This window comes from Mesoplodon mirus (genome assembly GCF_964341445.2).
Source record: "Mesoplodon mirus genome assembly, chromosome: 10".
Taxonomy (NCBI): Eukaryota; Metazoa; Chordata; class Mammalia; order Artiodactyla; family Ziphiidae; genus Mesoplodon; species Mesoplodon mirus.
Window position 1 is genome coordinate 28,220,643 of NC_138986.1, and position 17,483 is coordinate 28,238,125.

The following is a 17,483-nucleotide window of genomic DNA, read 5'->3' on the forward strand; positions in this document are numbered from 1 at the left end:
AGGTTCCAACAGGGCTGGTTTCTGGTGAGGCCTCTCTTCCTGCCTTGCAGGTGGCCAGCTTCTTGCTGTGTCCTCACATGGCCTTTCCTCTATGCATGTGTGGAGAGAAAGAGCTCTCTGGTGTCTCTTCCTCTTCTTATAAGGACACCAGTCCTGTGGCTTAGGGTCTCACCCTTATGACCTCCTTTAACTTTAATTACCTCCTTAAAGGCCCGATCCCCAGATATATTCACTTTGGGGGTTAGGGCTTCAACCTGTGAAAGAACACAGTTCAGTCCACAGCAGTCACTGTTCAGTCCTCCTTACTGCCTGATCTTGAAATTCTTGTACCTTTTTCAAGCTCTGTTGTGATGTCTCCCATCATTCCTAGACATCCTAGAAAGGGGACACTGCCTTCCATTCTTTGAATTTCCCTTTTTTCATTGTTTTTGTATTTTCTTTTTTCTAACATAACTTGAATTACTAAACATTCATCCACAAAATATTTGTTTTCTATGTTACTGTTCCTGTTGAACCATTTGAAAAGCTGCATTCCCCATCCCACAGGTCAGGATATCACTGTTTTCTTATGCATAAACTTCACCCCTTCTTTCACCCCTTCACCCCTTCTTTGTCAGTAAGGAATCTCCTGCTCTTTTACACACACACACACACACACACACACACACTTCTATTTAATTTGATAAAAACTTCCTGGTTTTTCCTAGGCAGCTAATATTTTTCTGAAAGAAGTAAAATTTATTTTATTCTTGTCCCTTCATACAGTAAAAAGGAGCCAAACCAGCTAAGGTTTATTGTCTCTACGTCAGAGAAATACCTCTGACTCCCCGCTGCCCACCCACATATATAATCGCTCATATCATCTGTCGAATATTTTTCTCTCAGATCCTCCCATTTATCTCCCCTTTTTATTCCCACTGCCACTTCCCTAAATCCGAGCCCCATCTGAGCTGTTGCAGCAGCTTTCTCACTGGCTCCTTGTCTCCAATCTTCCCCTCCTGCAGTTCTGAGGTGGGCAGAGAACAGAGCCTTGAGGACCGCAGACACATCATGGATATGCAGGGCAAGAAGAACGAGCAAATGGCCGGAAAGTCACCCTCATAGAGGTAAGAGGAAACCAGGAGACCGTCATGTCACGGAGTCAACAGGAAGGTTTAGGAAAGGCATGGTCAACAAGGACAAATATCAAAGACAGCAGAAGTCAAATAAGGGCTGAAAAATGCCTTGGGGATTTGCAACCAAGAGGCTGTTTGTGACCTGGGAGAAGATGGTTTTGAATGGAGGGTCCTGGAAGCATGAGTCAGATTGTCTCCAGCCCACAGGGAGAAGGCCCGTCAGGAGAGGCTGCTTCTCCCAGAAGTTGGACTTCAAAGGAAAGAAAAAGTTCTGCAGAAACTAGTGGAAAACACAGGATGTAAGGAAGATCTTTATACAGGAGGGAATGACAAGAATATTTATAACCCCAGAGCAAAGAGCCCCTTGAGAAGAGCCAGTCAAGGTATAGGATAAGGAGAATAATTAAAAGAGTAGTATTTGAAACAAGAAGGTGGGGCTACTTTTTCCACTGAGACAGGCAAGTGAGACAAAATGAGTTTGAATGATGATGTTTTCTGGTGAGAGATAAAGTATAAGAAGGACAGGAAAGGACTTCTTAAAGAAGGTGGCCTCTGTTTTCTCTATTACTAGAAGTGAAGTTTGTCTGATGAAAGTGAAAATGTTAAGCTCTACCACGTACACTTTTATGAAATTGATACTTAATGAGAATTAGATTCAAATTTTCCATAAGTATTTTTAGATTTTGATGGCAAAAAATAAAATCTCATTATACAGAAAGTTTATAAATCAATAGTTCTATAATCATGGGTGTTAAGGAATGACTTTTTATCATTGATACCAGAATCAGAAAACATATTTTGAAACAGGTTTTTAGCTCTAAATAATAGAAACTTTAAAATCATTTATGTCAGAGAGAAAAAAATGCCATAAGCAGAATCTAAAAACAACCAATAAGCTGGGATCAGGAAGAATTTCACAAAATATGTGACAGACGAAGCGTTAATACCCTTAACTTATAAAAAGCTCTAAAAAGTTAAAAGGGAAAAGAAGTATATCAGTAGGAGAACTGGCAAACGGGGTGCATAGGATATTCTTAAAGGGATATATATATATATATATATATATATATATATAAAACAGTGAACATATGAAAAATGTCCAATTACAGTGATCAAATTAATAGAAATTAAAACAATAAATGAGATGGTATTTTTCCCTCAGAAAATAGCAGCAAGCTTCAAACTGATACAACCTTGTGTTGATGAGAGTGTGGGGAAGTGGGTTTCCTCATATGCTGCCAGTAATAGTATATATTAAAACAATCCTTTGTGGAGTATAGCTTGGTAATACTTGTTTATTTTAAGTTTTCAAATTGTTGATGTCTTTTGACCTGAATATTCTACTTCCAGGAATTTACTGTAGGAAAATGTTTAAGTATACATGCAGAGATTCAGTTAAAAGCCTACTCCTTCAAGCAGTGTTTTAAAAATAGAAGGAAAAAAATTCAATTTCTATGAATAAAGGATTGATTAACTTATTATTTTTTTAAATTTATTTATTATCATTTTTTTTTTGGCTGCGTTAGGTCTTCGTTGCTGCGTGCAGACTTTCTCTAGTTGTGGCGAGCGGGGGCTACTGTCCATTGTGGTGCGTGGGCTTCTCATTGCGGTGGCTTCTCTTGTTGCGGAGCATGGGCTCTAGGCGTCTGGGCTTCGTTAGTTGTGGCACAAGGACTCAGTAGTTGTGGCTCACGGGCTCTAGAGCACAGGCTCAGTAGTTGTGGCGCACGAGCTTAGTTGCTCCGCGGCATGTGGGATCTTCCTGAGCCAGGGCTCGAACCCATGTCCCAGGCATTGGCAGGCGGATTCTTAACCACTGTGTCACGAGGGAAGCTCAGTATTGATTAAATTATGAAACATTTATGTAATAGAACACCATGTGACTATTTCAAATAGTGAAAATATTATAGGAGTATGTTCGTAGATGTGGAAGGAATGATGAAAAATTTTTAAGTTAAAAGGATGATTATAAAATAGTTTTTATATAACATATGCATAAAATATGGAACAATATACATCAATAAATGTCAGTAGTTATCGCTAAGTGGTGGAATTGTAGTGATTTTTTTTCCTTCATTTTACTGTGTGTATTTTCTAATTTTTCTACTCAGCATATATTGATATATATACACACTTGATCATTTCTTTTTTTTCTTTGCTTTTTGTTTTTTTGAATTTTATTTATTTTTAATACAGCATTCTTATTACTTATCTATTTTATACATATTAGTGTATATATGGCAATCCCAATCTCCCAATTCATCCCACCACTGCCCCCTGCGTTCCCCGCTTTGTGTCCACACGTTTGTTCTCTACATATGTGTCTCTATTTCTGCCTTGCAAACCAGTTCATTGTACCATTTTTCTAGATTTCACATATATGTGTTAATATACGGTATTTGTTTTTCTCTTTCTAACTTCACTCTGTATGACAGTCTCTAGGTCCATCCACGTCTCTACAAATGACCCAATTTCGTTTCTTTTTATGGCTGAGTAATATTCCTTTGTATATATGTACCACATCTTCTCTATCTGTTCGTCTGTCGATGGGCATTTAGGTTGCTTTCATGACCTGGCTATCGTAGATAGTGCTGCAATGAACATTGGGGTGTGTGTGTCTTTTTGAATTATGGTTTTCTCTGGGTATATGCCCAGTAGTGGGATTGCTGGGTCCTATGGTAATTCTATTTTTAGTTTTTCAAGGAACCTGCATACTGTTCTCCATAGTGGCTGTATCAATTTACATTCCCATCAACAGTGCAAGAAGCTTCCCTTTTCTCCACACCCTCTCCAACATTTGTTGTTTAAATTTTCTGATGATGCCCATGCTAACCGGTGTGAGGTGATACTTCATTGTAGTTTTGATTTGCATTTCTCTAATAATAAGTGATGTTCAGCAGCTTTTCATTTGCCTCTTGGCCATCTGTGTGTCTTCTTTGGAGAAATGTCTATTTAGGTCTTCTCTGTGTTTTTTGATTGAGTTGTTTGTTTTTTTAATATTGAGCTGCATGAGCTGTTTATATATTTTGGAGATTAATCGTTTGTTGATTCGTTTGCAAATATTTTCTCCTATTCTGAGGGTTGTCTTTTCGTCTTATTTATACTTTCCTTTGCTGTGTAAAAGCTTTTAAGTTTCATTAGGCCCCATTTGTTTCTTTTTGTTTTTATTTCCATTACTCTAGGAGGTGGGTCAAAAAAGATCTTGCTGTGACTTATGTCAAAGAGTGTTGTTCCTGTATTTTCCTCTAAAAGTTTTATAGTGTCTGGTCTTACATTTAGGTCCTTAATCCATTTTCAGATTATTTTTGTATATACTGTTAAGGATTGTTCTAACTTCATTCTTTTACATGTAGCTGTCCAGTTTTCCCAGCACCACTTATTGAAGAGACTGTCTTTTCTCCATTGTATATCCTTGGCTCCTTTGTCATAGATTAGTTGACCATAGGTGTGTGGGTTTATGTCTGGGTTTTCTATCCTGTTCCATTGATGTATATTTCTACTTTTTTGCCAGTACCATACTATCTTGATTACTGTAGCTTTGTAGTATAATCTGAAGTCAGGGAGTCTGATTTCTCCAGCTCCGTTTTTTTCCCTCAAGATTGCTTTGACAATTAGGGGTCTTTTTTGTCTCCCTACAAATTTTAAGATTTTTTGTTCTAGTTCTGTAAAAAATGCTATTGGTAATTTGATACGGATTGCATTGAATCTGTAGATTGCTTTGGGTAGTATAGTCATTTTCACAATATTGATTCTCCCAATCCAAGAACATGGTATATCTCTCTGTTTACACTTGATCATTTCTTTTAAAACAAAAGTAATTTCAGAAATTTTTTAATACAGCCCATTCTTTATACATTTAAAGAAATCAAGGTCTGAGAGTCAGAGTAAAAAATGCCTGAACTAGGACTTGATCTTCTGGCTCCAAGTTCAGAGTTATTTCTGTTACAAATGCTTTGCCTTTTTCCTTTTTTTTTTTTTTAACATCTTTATTGCAGTATGATTGCTTTACCATGGTGTGTTAGTCTCTGCTTTATAACAAAGTGAACCAGCTATACATGCACATATATCCCCATATCTCCTCCCTCTTGCTTCTCCCTCCCAGCCTCCCTATCCCACCCCTCTAGGTGGTCACACAGCACCAAGCTAATCTCCCTGTGCTATGTGGCTGCTTCCCACCAGCTGTCTGTTTTACATTTGGTAGTGTATATTTGTCCATGCCACTCTCTCTCACTTCATCCCAGCTTACCCTTCCCCCTCCCCATCTCCTCAAGTCCATTCACTACATCTGCGTCTTTATCCTGTCCTGCCCCTAGGTTTTTCAAAGCTCTTTTTCTTTTTTAGATTCCATATATATGTGTTAGCACACAGTATTTGTTTTTCTCTTTCTGACTTACTTCACTCTGTATGACAAACTCTAGGTCCACCCACCTCACTATAAATAACTCAATTTCATTTCTTTTTATGGCTGAGTAATATTCCGCTGTATATATGTGCCACATTATCTTTATCCATTCATCTGTCAATGGACACTTAGGTTGCTACCATGTCCTGGCTATTGTAAATAGAGCTGCAATGAACATTTTGGTATTATTTGAACTATGATCTTCTCAGGATACATGCCCACTAGTGGGATTGCTGGGTCATATGGTAGTTCTATTTTGAGTTTTGTAAGGAACCTCCATACTGTTCTCCATAGTGGCTGTATCAATTTACATTCCCATCAACAGTGCAAGAAGCTTCCCTTTTCTCCACACCCTCTCCAGCATTTATTGTTTGTAGATTTTTTGACGATGGCCATTCTGACTGGTGTAAACTGATACCTCACTGTAGTTTTGATTTGCATTTCTCTAATGATTAGTGATACTGAGCATCCTTTCATGTGTTTGTTGGCGATCTGTATATCTTCTTTGGAGAAATGTCTGTTTAGGTCTTCTGCCCATTTTTGGATTGGGTTGTTTGTTTTTTTGATATTGAGCTGTGTGAGATGCTTGTATATTTTGGAGATTAATCCTTTGTCAGTTTCTTCATTTGCAACTATTCTGAGGGGTGTCCTTTCGTCTTTTTTATACTTTCCATTGCTGTGCAAAAGCTTTTATGTTTTATTAATTCCCATTTGTGTATTTTTGTTTTTATTTCCATTTCGCTAGGAGGTGGGTGAAAAAGGATCTTGCTGTGATTTATGTCATAGAGTGTTCTGCCTATGTTTTCCTCTAAGAGTTTTATAGTGTCTGGCCTTACATTTAGGTCTTTAATCCATTTTGAGTTTACTTTTGTGTATGGTGTTAGGAAGTGTTCTAATTTCATTCCTCTACATGTAGCTGTCCAGTTTTCCCAGCACCACTTATTGAAGAGGCTATCTTTTCTCCACTGTATATTCTTGCCTCCTTTATCAAAGATAAGGTGACCATATGTGTGTGGCACTATCTCTGGGCTTTCTATTCTGTTCCACTGATCTATATTGCTGTTTTCGTGCCAGTACCATACTGTCTGGATTACTGTAACTTTGCAGTATAGTCTGAAGTCCAGGAGCCTGATTCCTCCAGCTCCATTTTTCTTTCTCAAGATGGCTTTTGCTATTCAGGGTGTTTTGTGTTTCCATACAAATTGTGAAATTTTTTGTACTAGTTCTGTGAAAAATGCCATTGGCCGTTTGATAGAGATTGCATGAATATGTAGATTGCTTTGGGTAGTAAACTCATTTTCACAGCATTGATTCTTCCAATCCAAGAACATGGTATATCTATCTGTTTGTATCATCTTTAATTTATTTCATCATTGTCTTATAGTTTTCTGCATACAGGTGTTTTGTCTCCTTAGGTAGGTTTATTACTAGTTATTTTATTCTTTTTGCTGCAGTGGTAAATGGGACTGTTTCCTTATTTTCTCTTTCAGGTTTTTCATTATTAGTGTATAGGAATGCAACAGATTTCTGTGCCTTAATGTTTTATCCTGTTACTTTACCAAATTCATTGATTAGCTCTAGTAGTTTTCTGGTAGCATCTTTAGGATTCTCTATGTATACTACCATGTCATCTGCAAACAGTGACAGTTTTACTTCATCTTTTTCTGACTTGGACTCCTGTTATTTCTTTTTCTTCTCTGATTGCTGTGGCTAAAACTTCCAAAACTATGTTGAATAATAGTGGTGGGAGTGGGCAACCTTGTCTTTTTCCTGATCTTAGTGGAAATGGTTTCAGTTTTTCACCATTGAGAACAATGTTGGCTGTGGATTTGTCTTATATGGCCTTTATTATGTTGAGGTAAGTTCCCTCTGTGCCTACTTTCTGGAAGGTTTTTCTCATAAGTGGGTGTTGAATTTTGTCCAAAGCTTTTTCTTCATCTATTGAGATGATCATATAGTTTTTCTCCTTCAATATTTTAATATGGTGCATCATATTGATTGATTTCCATATATTGAAGAATTCTTGCATTCCTGGGATAAACCCCACTTGATCATGGTGTATGATCCTTTTAATGTGCTGTTGGATTCTGTTTGCTAGTACTTTGTGGAGGATTTTTGCGTCTATGTTCATCAGTGATATTGGCCTGTAGTTTTCATTTTTTGTGACATCTTTGTCTGTTTTTGTATCAGGGTGATGGTGGCTTCATAGAAGGAGTTTGGGAGTGTTCCTCCCCTGCTATATTTTGGATGAGTTTGAAAAGGATAGGTGTTAGGTCTTCTCTAAATGTTTGATAGAATTCGCCTGTGAAGCCATCTGGTCCTGGGCTTTTGTTTGTTAGAAGTTTTTAAATCACAGTCTCAATTTCAGTGCTTGTGATTGGTCTGTTTATATTTTCTATATTTCCTGGTGCAGTCTGGGGAGGTTGTGCTTTTCTAAGAATTTCTGCATTTCTTCCAGGTTGTCCATTTTGTTGGCATATAGTTGCTTGTTGTAATCTTTCATGATCCTTTGTATTTCTGCAGTGTCAGTTGTTACTTCTCCTGTTTTCATTTCTAAGTCTGTTGATTTGAATCTTCTCCCTTTTTTTCTTGATGAGTCTGGCTAATGGTTTATCAATTTTGTTTATCTTCTCAAAGAACCAGCTTTTAGTTTTATTGATCTTTGCTATCGTTTCCTTCATTTGTTTTTCATTTATTTCTGATCTGATTTTTATCATTTCTTTCCTTCTGCTAACTTTGGGGTTTTTTTCTTCTTCTTTCTCTAATTGCTTTAGGTGTAAGGTTATGTTGTTTATTTGAGATGTTTCTTGTTTCTTGAGGTAGGATTGTATTGCTATTAACGTCCCTCTTAGAACTGCTTTTGCTGCATCCCATGCGTTTTGGGTTGTCATGTTTTCATTGTCATTTGTTTCTAGGTATTTTTTGATTTCCTCTTTGATTTCTTCAGTGATTCTGGGTTATTCAGTAGGGTATTGTTTAGCCTCCATGTGTTTGTATTTTTTACAGATTTTTTCCTGTAATTGATATCCAGTCTCACAGTGTTGTGGTCAGAAAAGATACTTGGTACGATTTCAGTTTTCTTAAGTTTACCAAGCTTTGATTTGTGACCCAAGATATGATCTATCTTGGAAAATGTTCCATGAGCACTTGAGAAGAAAGTATATTCTGTTGTTTTTGCATGGAATGTCCTATAAATGTCAGTTAAGTCCACCTTGTTTAATGTATCATTTAAAGCTTGTGTTTCCTTATTTATTTTCATTTGGGATGATCTGTCCATTGGTGAAAGTGGGGTGTTAAAGTCCCCTACTATGAATGTGTTACTGTTGATTTCCCCTTTTATGGCTGTTATTATTTGCCTTATGTATTGAGGTGCTCCTATGTTGGGTGCATAAATATTTACAATGGTTATATCTTCTTCTTGGATCAATCCCTTGATCATTATGTAGTGTCCTTCTTTGTCTCTTCTAATAGTCTTTATTTTAAAGTCTATTTTGTCTGATATGAGAATTGCTACTCCACCTTTCTTTTGATTTCCATTTGCAAGGAATATCTTTGTCCATGCCCGCACTTTCAGTCTGTATTTGTCCCTAGGTCTTAAGTGGGTCCCTTGTAGACAACATATATATGGGTCTTGTTTTTGTATCCAGTCAGCCAATCTGTGTCTTTTGGTTGGAGCATTTAAACCATTTACATTTAAGGTAATTATCGATATGTATGTTCCTATTACCATTTTCTTAATTGTTTTGGCTTTGTTATTGTAGATCTTTTCCTTCTCTTATGTTTCCTGCCTAGAGAAGTTCCTTTAGCATTTGTTGTAAAGCTGGTTTGGTGGTGCTGAATTCTCTTAGCTTTTGCTTGTCTGTAAAGGTTTTAATTTCTCCGTCAAGTCTGAATGAGATCCTTGCGGGGGAGAGTAATCTTGGTTATAAGTTTTTGCCTTTCATCACTTTAAATATGTCCTGCCACTCCCTTCTGGCTTGCAGAGTTTCTGGTCAAAGATCAGCTGTTAATCTTATGGGAGTTTCCTTCTATGTTATTTGTTGCTTTTCCCTTGCTGCTTTTAGTAGTTGTTCTTTGTATTTAATTTTTCATAGTTTGATTAATATGTGTCTTGGCATGTTTCTCCTTGGATTTATCCTTTTGAGACTCTCCGCACTTCCTGGACTTGATTGACTATTTCCTTTCCCATATTAGGGAAGTTTACAACTATAATCTCTTCAAATATTTTCTCAGTCCCTTTCTTTTTCTCTTCTTCTTCTGGGACACCTATAATTTCAGTGTTGGTGCGTTTAATGTCCCAGAGGTCTCTGAGACTGTCCTCAATTCTTTCCATTCTTTTTTCTTTATTCTGCTCTGCAGTAGTTATTTCCACTATTTTATCTTCCAGGTCACTTATCCGTTCTTCTGCCTCAGTTCTTCTGCTATTGATTCCTTCTAGAGAATTTTTAATTTCATTTATTATGTTGTTCATCATTGTTTGTTCGCTCTTTAGTTCTTCTAGGTCCTTGTTAAACGTTTCTTGTATTTTCTCCATTCTATTTTCAAGATTTTAGATCATCTTTACTATCATTACTCTGAATTCTTTTTCAGGTAGACTGTCTATTTCCTCTTCATTTTTGTGGTTTGGTGGGTTTTTACCTTGCTCCTTCATCTGCTATGTATTTCTCTGTCTTCTCATTTTTCTTAACTTACTGTGTTTGGGGTCTCCTTTCTGCAGGCTGCAGGTTCATAATTCCCATTGTTTCTGGTGTCTGCTCCAGTGGCTAAGGTTGGTTCAGTGGGTTGTGTAGAATTCCTGGTGGAGGGGACTAATACCTGTGTTCTGGTGAATGAGGCTGGATCTTGTGCTTCTGGTGGGCAGGTCCACGTCTGGTGGTGTGTTTTGGGTTGTCTTTTGCCTTATTATGATTTTAGGCAGCCTCTCTGTTAATGGGTGGGGTTGTGTTCCTGTCTTGCTAGTTGTTTGGCGTAGGGTGTTCAGCACTGTAGCTTGCTGGTCATTGAACAGGGCTGGGTCTTAGCATTGAGATGGAGATCTCTGGGAGAGCTTTCGCCATTTGATATTACGTGGAGCTGGGAAGTCTGTTGTGGACCAGTGTCCTGAACTCGGCTCTGCCACCTCAGAGCCTCAGGCCTGACTCCCAGCCAGAGTACCAAGACTCGGTCAGCCACACGGCTCAGAAGAAAAGGGAGCCCAAAAATGAAAGGAAGGAAGGGAGGGAGGAAGGGAGGAAGGAAGGAAGGAAGGGAAAGAAAGGAAGAAAGAAAGAAGAAAATAAAATAAAATAAAATAAATTTACTAAAATAAAAAATAAAAAAATAAAAATGTAATTTAAAAAAATGAAAGAAAGAGGGACTTCCCTGGTGGCGCAGTGGTTGAGAGTCCACCTGCCAATGCAGGGGACACGGGTTCGTGCCCTGGTCCTGGGCCCGTGAGTTATGGCTGGTGAGCCTGCACGTCCAGAGCCTGTGCTCCGCAACAGGAGAGGCCACAACAGTGAGAGGCCCGCGTACCACAAAAAAAAAAAAAAAGAAAGAAAGAAGAGAGCCACCAAACCTAAATACAAATCCAGCAATGATAACAAGCACCAAAAACTATAGAAAAAAAAAAGAAAAAAAAAAACGGACAGACAGAACCATAGGACAAATGGTAAAAGCAAAGCTGTACAGACAAAATCACACAAAGAGGCATACATATACACACTCACAAGAAGAGAAAAAGAAAAAAATATGTATGTCTATATATGTAAAAAAAAAAGGAAGAGAGCAACCAAATCAATAAACATATCTACCAATGATAATAAGCTCTAAAAACTAAACTAATATAAACATAAAACCAGAAACAAGTTAGATGCAGAAAGCAAACCACAAGTCTACAGTTGCTCCCAAGGTCCACTGCCTCAATTTTGGGATGATTCATTGTCTATTCAGGTATTCCAGAGATGCAGGGTACATCAAGTTGATTGTGGAGATCTAATCTGCTGCTCCTGAGGCTGCTGGGAGAGATTTCCCTTTCTCGTCTTTGTTCGCACAGCTCCCGGGGTTCAGCCTTGGGTTTGGCTCCGCTTCTGCGTGTAGGTCGCCTGAGGGCGTCTGTTCTTCGCTCAGACAGGACGGGGTTAAAGGAGCAGCTGATTCAGGGGCTCTGACTCACTCAGGCCACGCGGAGGGAGGGGTACGGATGTGGGGCGAGCCTGCGGTGGCAGAGGCCAGCGTGACATTGCACCAGCCTGAGGCACACCGTGCGTTCTCCTGGGAAAGTTGTCCCTGGATCATGGGACCCTGGCAGTGGCGGGCTGCACAGGCTCCCAGGAGGGGAGATGTGGATAGTGACCTGCGCTCGCACACAGGCTTCTTGGCGGTGGCAGCAGCAGCCTTAGCATCTCATGCCGGTTTCTGGTGTCTGTGCTGATAGCCACAGCTTGTGCCCGTCTCTGGAGCTCATTTAGGTGGTTCTCTGAATCCCCTCTCCTCGCACACCAGGAAACAATGGTCTCTTGCCCCTTAAGCAGGTCCAGACCTTTTCCCGGACTCCCTCCTGGCTAGCCATGGAGCACTAACCCCTTCAGGCTGTGTTCACGCCGCCAACCCCAGTCCTCTCCCTGGGATCCGACCAAAGCCCGAGCCTCAGCTCCCAGCCCCGCCCGCCCCGGCAGCCGAGGAGACAAGCCTCTCGGGCTGGTGAGTGCTCATCGGCACCGATCCTCCGTGCGGGAACCTCTCTGCTTTGCCCTCCGCACCCATGTTGCTGCGCTCTCCTCCGCGGCTCCGAAGCTTCCCCCTCCGCCACCTGTAGTCTCCGCCCGCGAAGGGGCTTCTAGTGTGTGGAAACCTTTCCTCCTTCACGGCTCCCTCCCACTGGTGCAGGTCCCGTCCCTATCCTTTTGTCTCTGTTTATTCTTTTTTCTTTTGCCCTACCCAGGTACGTGGGGGAGTTTCTTGCCTTTTGGGAGGTCTGAGGTCTTCTGTCAGCGTTCAGTAGGTGTTCTGTAGGAGTTGTTCCATGTGTAGATGTATTTCTGATGTATCTGTGGGGAGGAAGGTGATCTCCGCGTCTTACTCTTCCACCATCTTGAAGGTCCCTCATGCTTTGCCTTTTAACTCTGATTAAATGGTAAGTACTTGCCAGGCGGGGGCTATAGCATGCTCACATTTTCTCTCCCCAGTACTTAGCCTGGTGTCTGGCCACGTAGTAAAACTTCAGGGAATACTCATTGGATTGAATTTCTTGTGGTGTAGGACCCAATATTTTTAGGAATCTTATTTTTCACACATACCATACACACAAACACTAACCTGGTTTCATACTCATTTTCAAAATCCTGCAATGAGATTTTCCTTTCTCTTTTCATATGATTTGCCTTTATTGGCCCTCACTCTGTTACTCTCTCCCTCTGTTATGTTACGGGGATACTTTATGAGGAGATACCACAGAGAAAGCCTGGATTTGTTTTCATACTGGTGTCTTGGTTAGATGACACCTCTTCCCTTTTCAGCAAGTCTCTGCTGCCTCTTAGGTGTTCGGTCTCTGTGCTGTCAGCAGCCATCATCGTGCTGCTGTGTCCCTCTTGCTTGTTCCCTGATGTCAGAAGGGGGCTGTTCCTTGTCCAAGGTGCGCACGTGGCAGTCTCTTCTCCTTTTCCTTTTATTGTGTCCCCTTTCTCCCTTTCATAGATAGTCTTTGTCATTCTGTACTCAGTGTTCCTTCCTCTTCTTAGTCTGAGTCATTTCCCTTAAATATGTTATCTTTACTGCCTACTTTAGCTTTTTCCAGTTAAGTTTCTCTTCAGGTTCCCTCTCTTGAGGGTCCTCCTGGCTCCTGTGTTTACTTCTCACAATGCAGCCTCAGTCTGATTGATTTAACTTGTCCTACGGTCTTGTGCAGGATCCATCTCACTCATTTCCAGCTGTTCTTCTCCTCCTCCCCCTCCCTTTTCTGTTTTTCTTCCTCGGTTTTGTCCTACCACTCTCATAAACTCCTCCTCTCACCCTGTTTGTCTCGTTACTCCTCTGAGGTCCTTTACCTTCCTCACTGTTCCTTGCAGACGTTTATAGGGTCTCTGGGTGACTTGTGCTCAGCATCCATTTGAGCCTTTTCTTCCCCACTTTTATCAGACCCTAATTTGAGGCAAGTTTTATATGCTGTACCTGTATACACACCAGGACAGTATGATGCCCATTTTTGCCCCTGGTGAGATTGTACCTTGCCTCACCATAGCTGTACCATTTTATAGTCTACCTCAGTTGCGTTTGTGAGCGTGTTCACTTGAAACATTTCGGGGCTTCTATATATTATATAATACTGGTTTAACAAATTTAAAATCAGAAAAAAAGGACTGACAAAGGATTTTTTTTCCCTCGTATGGAAAGGTAGTACAACCATTTATTTAAGATTGGGCCATAAACCATAGCAGAAAAGAATATGAAACAGAATGTGTGCGTGTATATATATATATCCATACACAATATATGTATAACTGAATCACTTCGCTGTACAGCAGAAATTAACACAACACTGTAAATCAAATATACTTCAGTAAAATAAATTTAAAAAGTAAAAGATTGGGCCTGTCCCTAAAGGCACAGATGTTCCCTAACCTTCCGGTTTAGGGTTAGGGAATGGTTATTAGCACATCCTTTTTTGCCATGATGCTCTAGCCTCTACTTTTCTCAGGAGTGATCAATGGAATTGACCACCACCTAATCAGATTGCCATTATCCTTAGGTTGAAATTTGTTTTCTAAGAGCAACCAAATGTTAAACCCTTTCTGTTCAGAAGGAAGACAACAACAGTTTTGTGTAAGTCCAGATACTCATCACTGATATGTAAATAATTGCATCAGAAAATTTCAGGCTCAACCCCTAGTTTATCACCCTCTAGTTTTGGTGTACTAACTGCATAGTCTCTAAAGAAGCAACATCTTGCTCCATCTGCCTATTGGTTCTTGATTTTTATTGATGGTATAATTTGTTTTATTTCAAAGCTGCATCTAGATACATAGTTAACCATCACTATCTTTGTCAATCAAAAATGCCACGTACCATTTTTTGGATTTATTTGAAAAGCTATAATAGTTTACTCACTTCTAAAAGAAGACACAACCCTAGACTAAATGAAAGAGTGCTGTTTAATAAAACGGCCTATAGGCTTTCCAGTCACTAACCCAGAAACATCTTCCATGACAATTTTTTTTCCAGTGAATGAAGAATGTTATAAACTCCGATTGCCTGCACTTAATTTCTGGAAGTTACTGAGGGTTTGCAGTGCTTATTGTCTGTATTTGAGAAATGTATTTCTTTTTTGCTTAAATTAACTAGTCAGTGCTGGATCAGGCCTTTAGCAACTGCTGATGACGCTAAAAGATGTTAATTTAACTGTATGTTCAAGAGGCAAGCTAGAACTTAATTCTAGAAGTTAAACTAGATGTATGTTCAAGAAGACAAATTAGTATTTTGGTCGTGTGTATGTGTGTGTGTGTGTGTTGCATAGTGTGTTTTTTGGGGGGGGTTTTGTTTCTTTTTTTTGTGGTACGCGGGCCTCTCACTGTTGTGGCCTCTCGCATTGCGGAGCACAGGCTCCGAATGCGCAGGCTCAGCGGCCATGGCTCACGGGCCCAGCCGCTCCGCAGCATGTGGGATCTTCCCGGACCGGGACACGAACCCGTGTGCCCTGCATCGGCAGGCGGACTCTCAACCACTGCACCACCAGGGAAGCCCGCATAGTGTGCTTTATTACTTGTGCTGTTGCCTGGGCATGCCAAGATTTGTTGTAACTAGAAGACATTGTTTAAGTTCATTTTAGTACATTTTGTGTCATTTTCTCCTAGTAAAAAGAGCTGAAGAAGAATGAAGAGGCAAGGAACCAAATATACAGAAATGAAATGACAAATTAAACCAAATGGAATTTCTCTTCAGAGTTCAGAAATTTCAGATGGCCAGGAAGAAAGGAAGGCTCTACTATTTCTTATCCTTATGAAAGAATCTAGAAAAATCAGAAGCAAGGTATGGGTGGAAAAATAAATGTGGCCTTTTGAGCTTAATTGTTATAAACCATTGTGTTTGCTGTTGATCAAAGTATTGGTACTTGTATTTATTAGTAACTGCATCAAAATTACATTACCATTCTTGGAAAAATCAATAAAGAAAAACCATAATTGCCATGCAGCAAATATGAGGAAAAAGTGTTTGCGTTGTTAGGATGTCCGTAAAGTAATCACTTAATATTATATCTGTAATGTGGTTATATGTGTGATGATATACTCAGAATATGAAATATCTGCTATTTAAATTTAACTTTATTTAAAATAAAGATAAGCAGCTTCAGGATTTTGTGTATTCAAAATGGTCCAAGTAAGAAAGGCATTAAAAGGTAATAAATGTGTTTGTTTTGAATGAATCATATGTGTAAATTGATACACATAAACTAAAAGTGGTTTTTGGCTAGACTGGCAACAGTGTTCCAAATTTTTTTACTTTTAAAAAAAAGCATTTCATGTTGAAGCATATAAGTGATTTGTAGGCTTAACATTGTTTAATATTTATTTCAGTCTTAATACTTGTTTTTAAATTTTTACATTGAATTATTTATTTCTTTAGTTCCAGAGTAACAGTGTCATTACTATGTGACTATATATTTTGAAGTGAGATGTTATAAAATGGGAAAGTTCATCTCTTTGTTTTTCACTTGACTCTTCTTAAAACTCTGTGATTTTAAGTCTGTCAATAAAATATTTAACTTCAAGAAGGTCAAAACTAATATAAAATTAGAAAACTTATTTACCAAATTAGACAATTGATTCCATTAAAGTAAGAAGTAAGAAAAACAGTGTTGGGCATTGAGGTGTAAATTTTGCCCAGATGTATACCCGATGTGAAAAATCTTCTAGTAGAAATATATTTTACTCTTACCCCTGCACATGTTGTAGAGGCATGAAAATTGGTAAACTTGCCCCTGCTGTGTAGAACTTGGGGGGAGGGGGGCATTTTTGAAAGTGGTGAGTGGCATTGATGACTGCTGAAGCCCTCAGCCATTAGCACAGAAATGTGTTCTGATAGTACCAAGCTCCCCTGTTCTGGATGCACACGTCTGTGCTTCAGGTACAGCTGGACCCAGCCAGCTTGAGTCACCCTTGTACAAGCTTGTTTTTTCTGTCTTGTGAATGCACTTGATAATTAAAAAAATAAAAATATGTGGCTCTCTGCAGTTTCAGCTCATAGTTTTGAGATATGTGTAGATTCTCTGATTTTGCTTTTAATTACAAAGAATTTCAACAAGTTGCAACATGATTTTAAATCAAGACGATAATAAAATAATGTCAGAGGAGCTAAACATTTGCTGAAATCCCAATGTTCATATGAAAAATAAAGTAAAGGGTTATTTTTATATTGCAACTACTGAAGGCAAAAATAACAATTGAGGCAAACACCAGGAAAAGTTGTTTCTACGCAAAGCCCATTTCTTTTCTTTTTTGTCCTGTTGACAAAGCAAGACTTGGGTTATGTTCGTGAATAGATTAATTATTATTAATTAATAATCTTCACCACCTTCTAAGATGAGATCGCGTGGGGGAGATCATAAGAGTGCCCTCCAAGTAATAAGTCCAAATTATAATCAAGCAGAGAAATCAGACTATTTACTTAGTAATAAATTAACTTTGTTTTATTTTTATTCTAAAATTATTGAATTCTATCCCATTTTATAGTCTCTTTTCTCCAAACAAGTATCAATTTGACACTATCTTTTCTAGATAATAGATAATGTCATTCTTACAAATTAATTTCCAATTATTGATTCTACTCTGTCTTGAAGGTTTGAGTTTCTTCAGTATCAAAACTATACAATGAATAGAATTTGCAAAGCTAGAATAAAAAGCAAGTTTTAAAAAGATTTAAAACTTGAAATATTTTACACCATGAATGCAAATTCATGTTTAAAATGCACCTTTTAAATATGAAATCAGTGTTTT

General features: G+C 38.8%; 1 protein-coding gene across 1 annotated transcript in view; it reads left to right on the forward strand.

Annotated features, from left to right (window-relative positions):
• Nucleotides 1-16,720, forward strand: part of AHI1 (Abelson helper integration site 1) — a 202,686-nt gene extending 185,966 nt beyond the window's left edge. The window contains exons 27-28 of the mRNA XM_082634082.1: nt 1,005-1,106; nt 15,345-16,720. Coding sequence (XP_082490208.1) covers nt 1,005-1,104 — 100 coding nt within the window. The 3' untranslated portion in view covers nt 1,105-1,106; nt 15,345-16,720. The remainder of the gene's footprint in view (nt 1-1,004; nt 1,107-15,344) is intronic.
• The last annotated feature ends 763 nt before the right edge of the window (nt 16,721-17,483 follow it).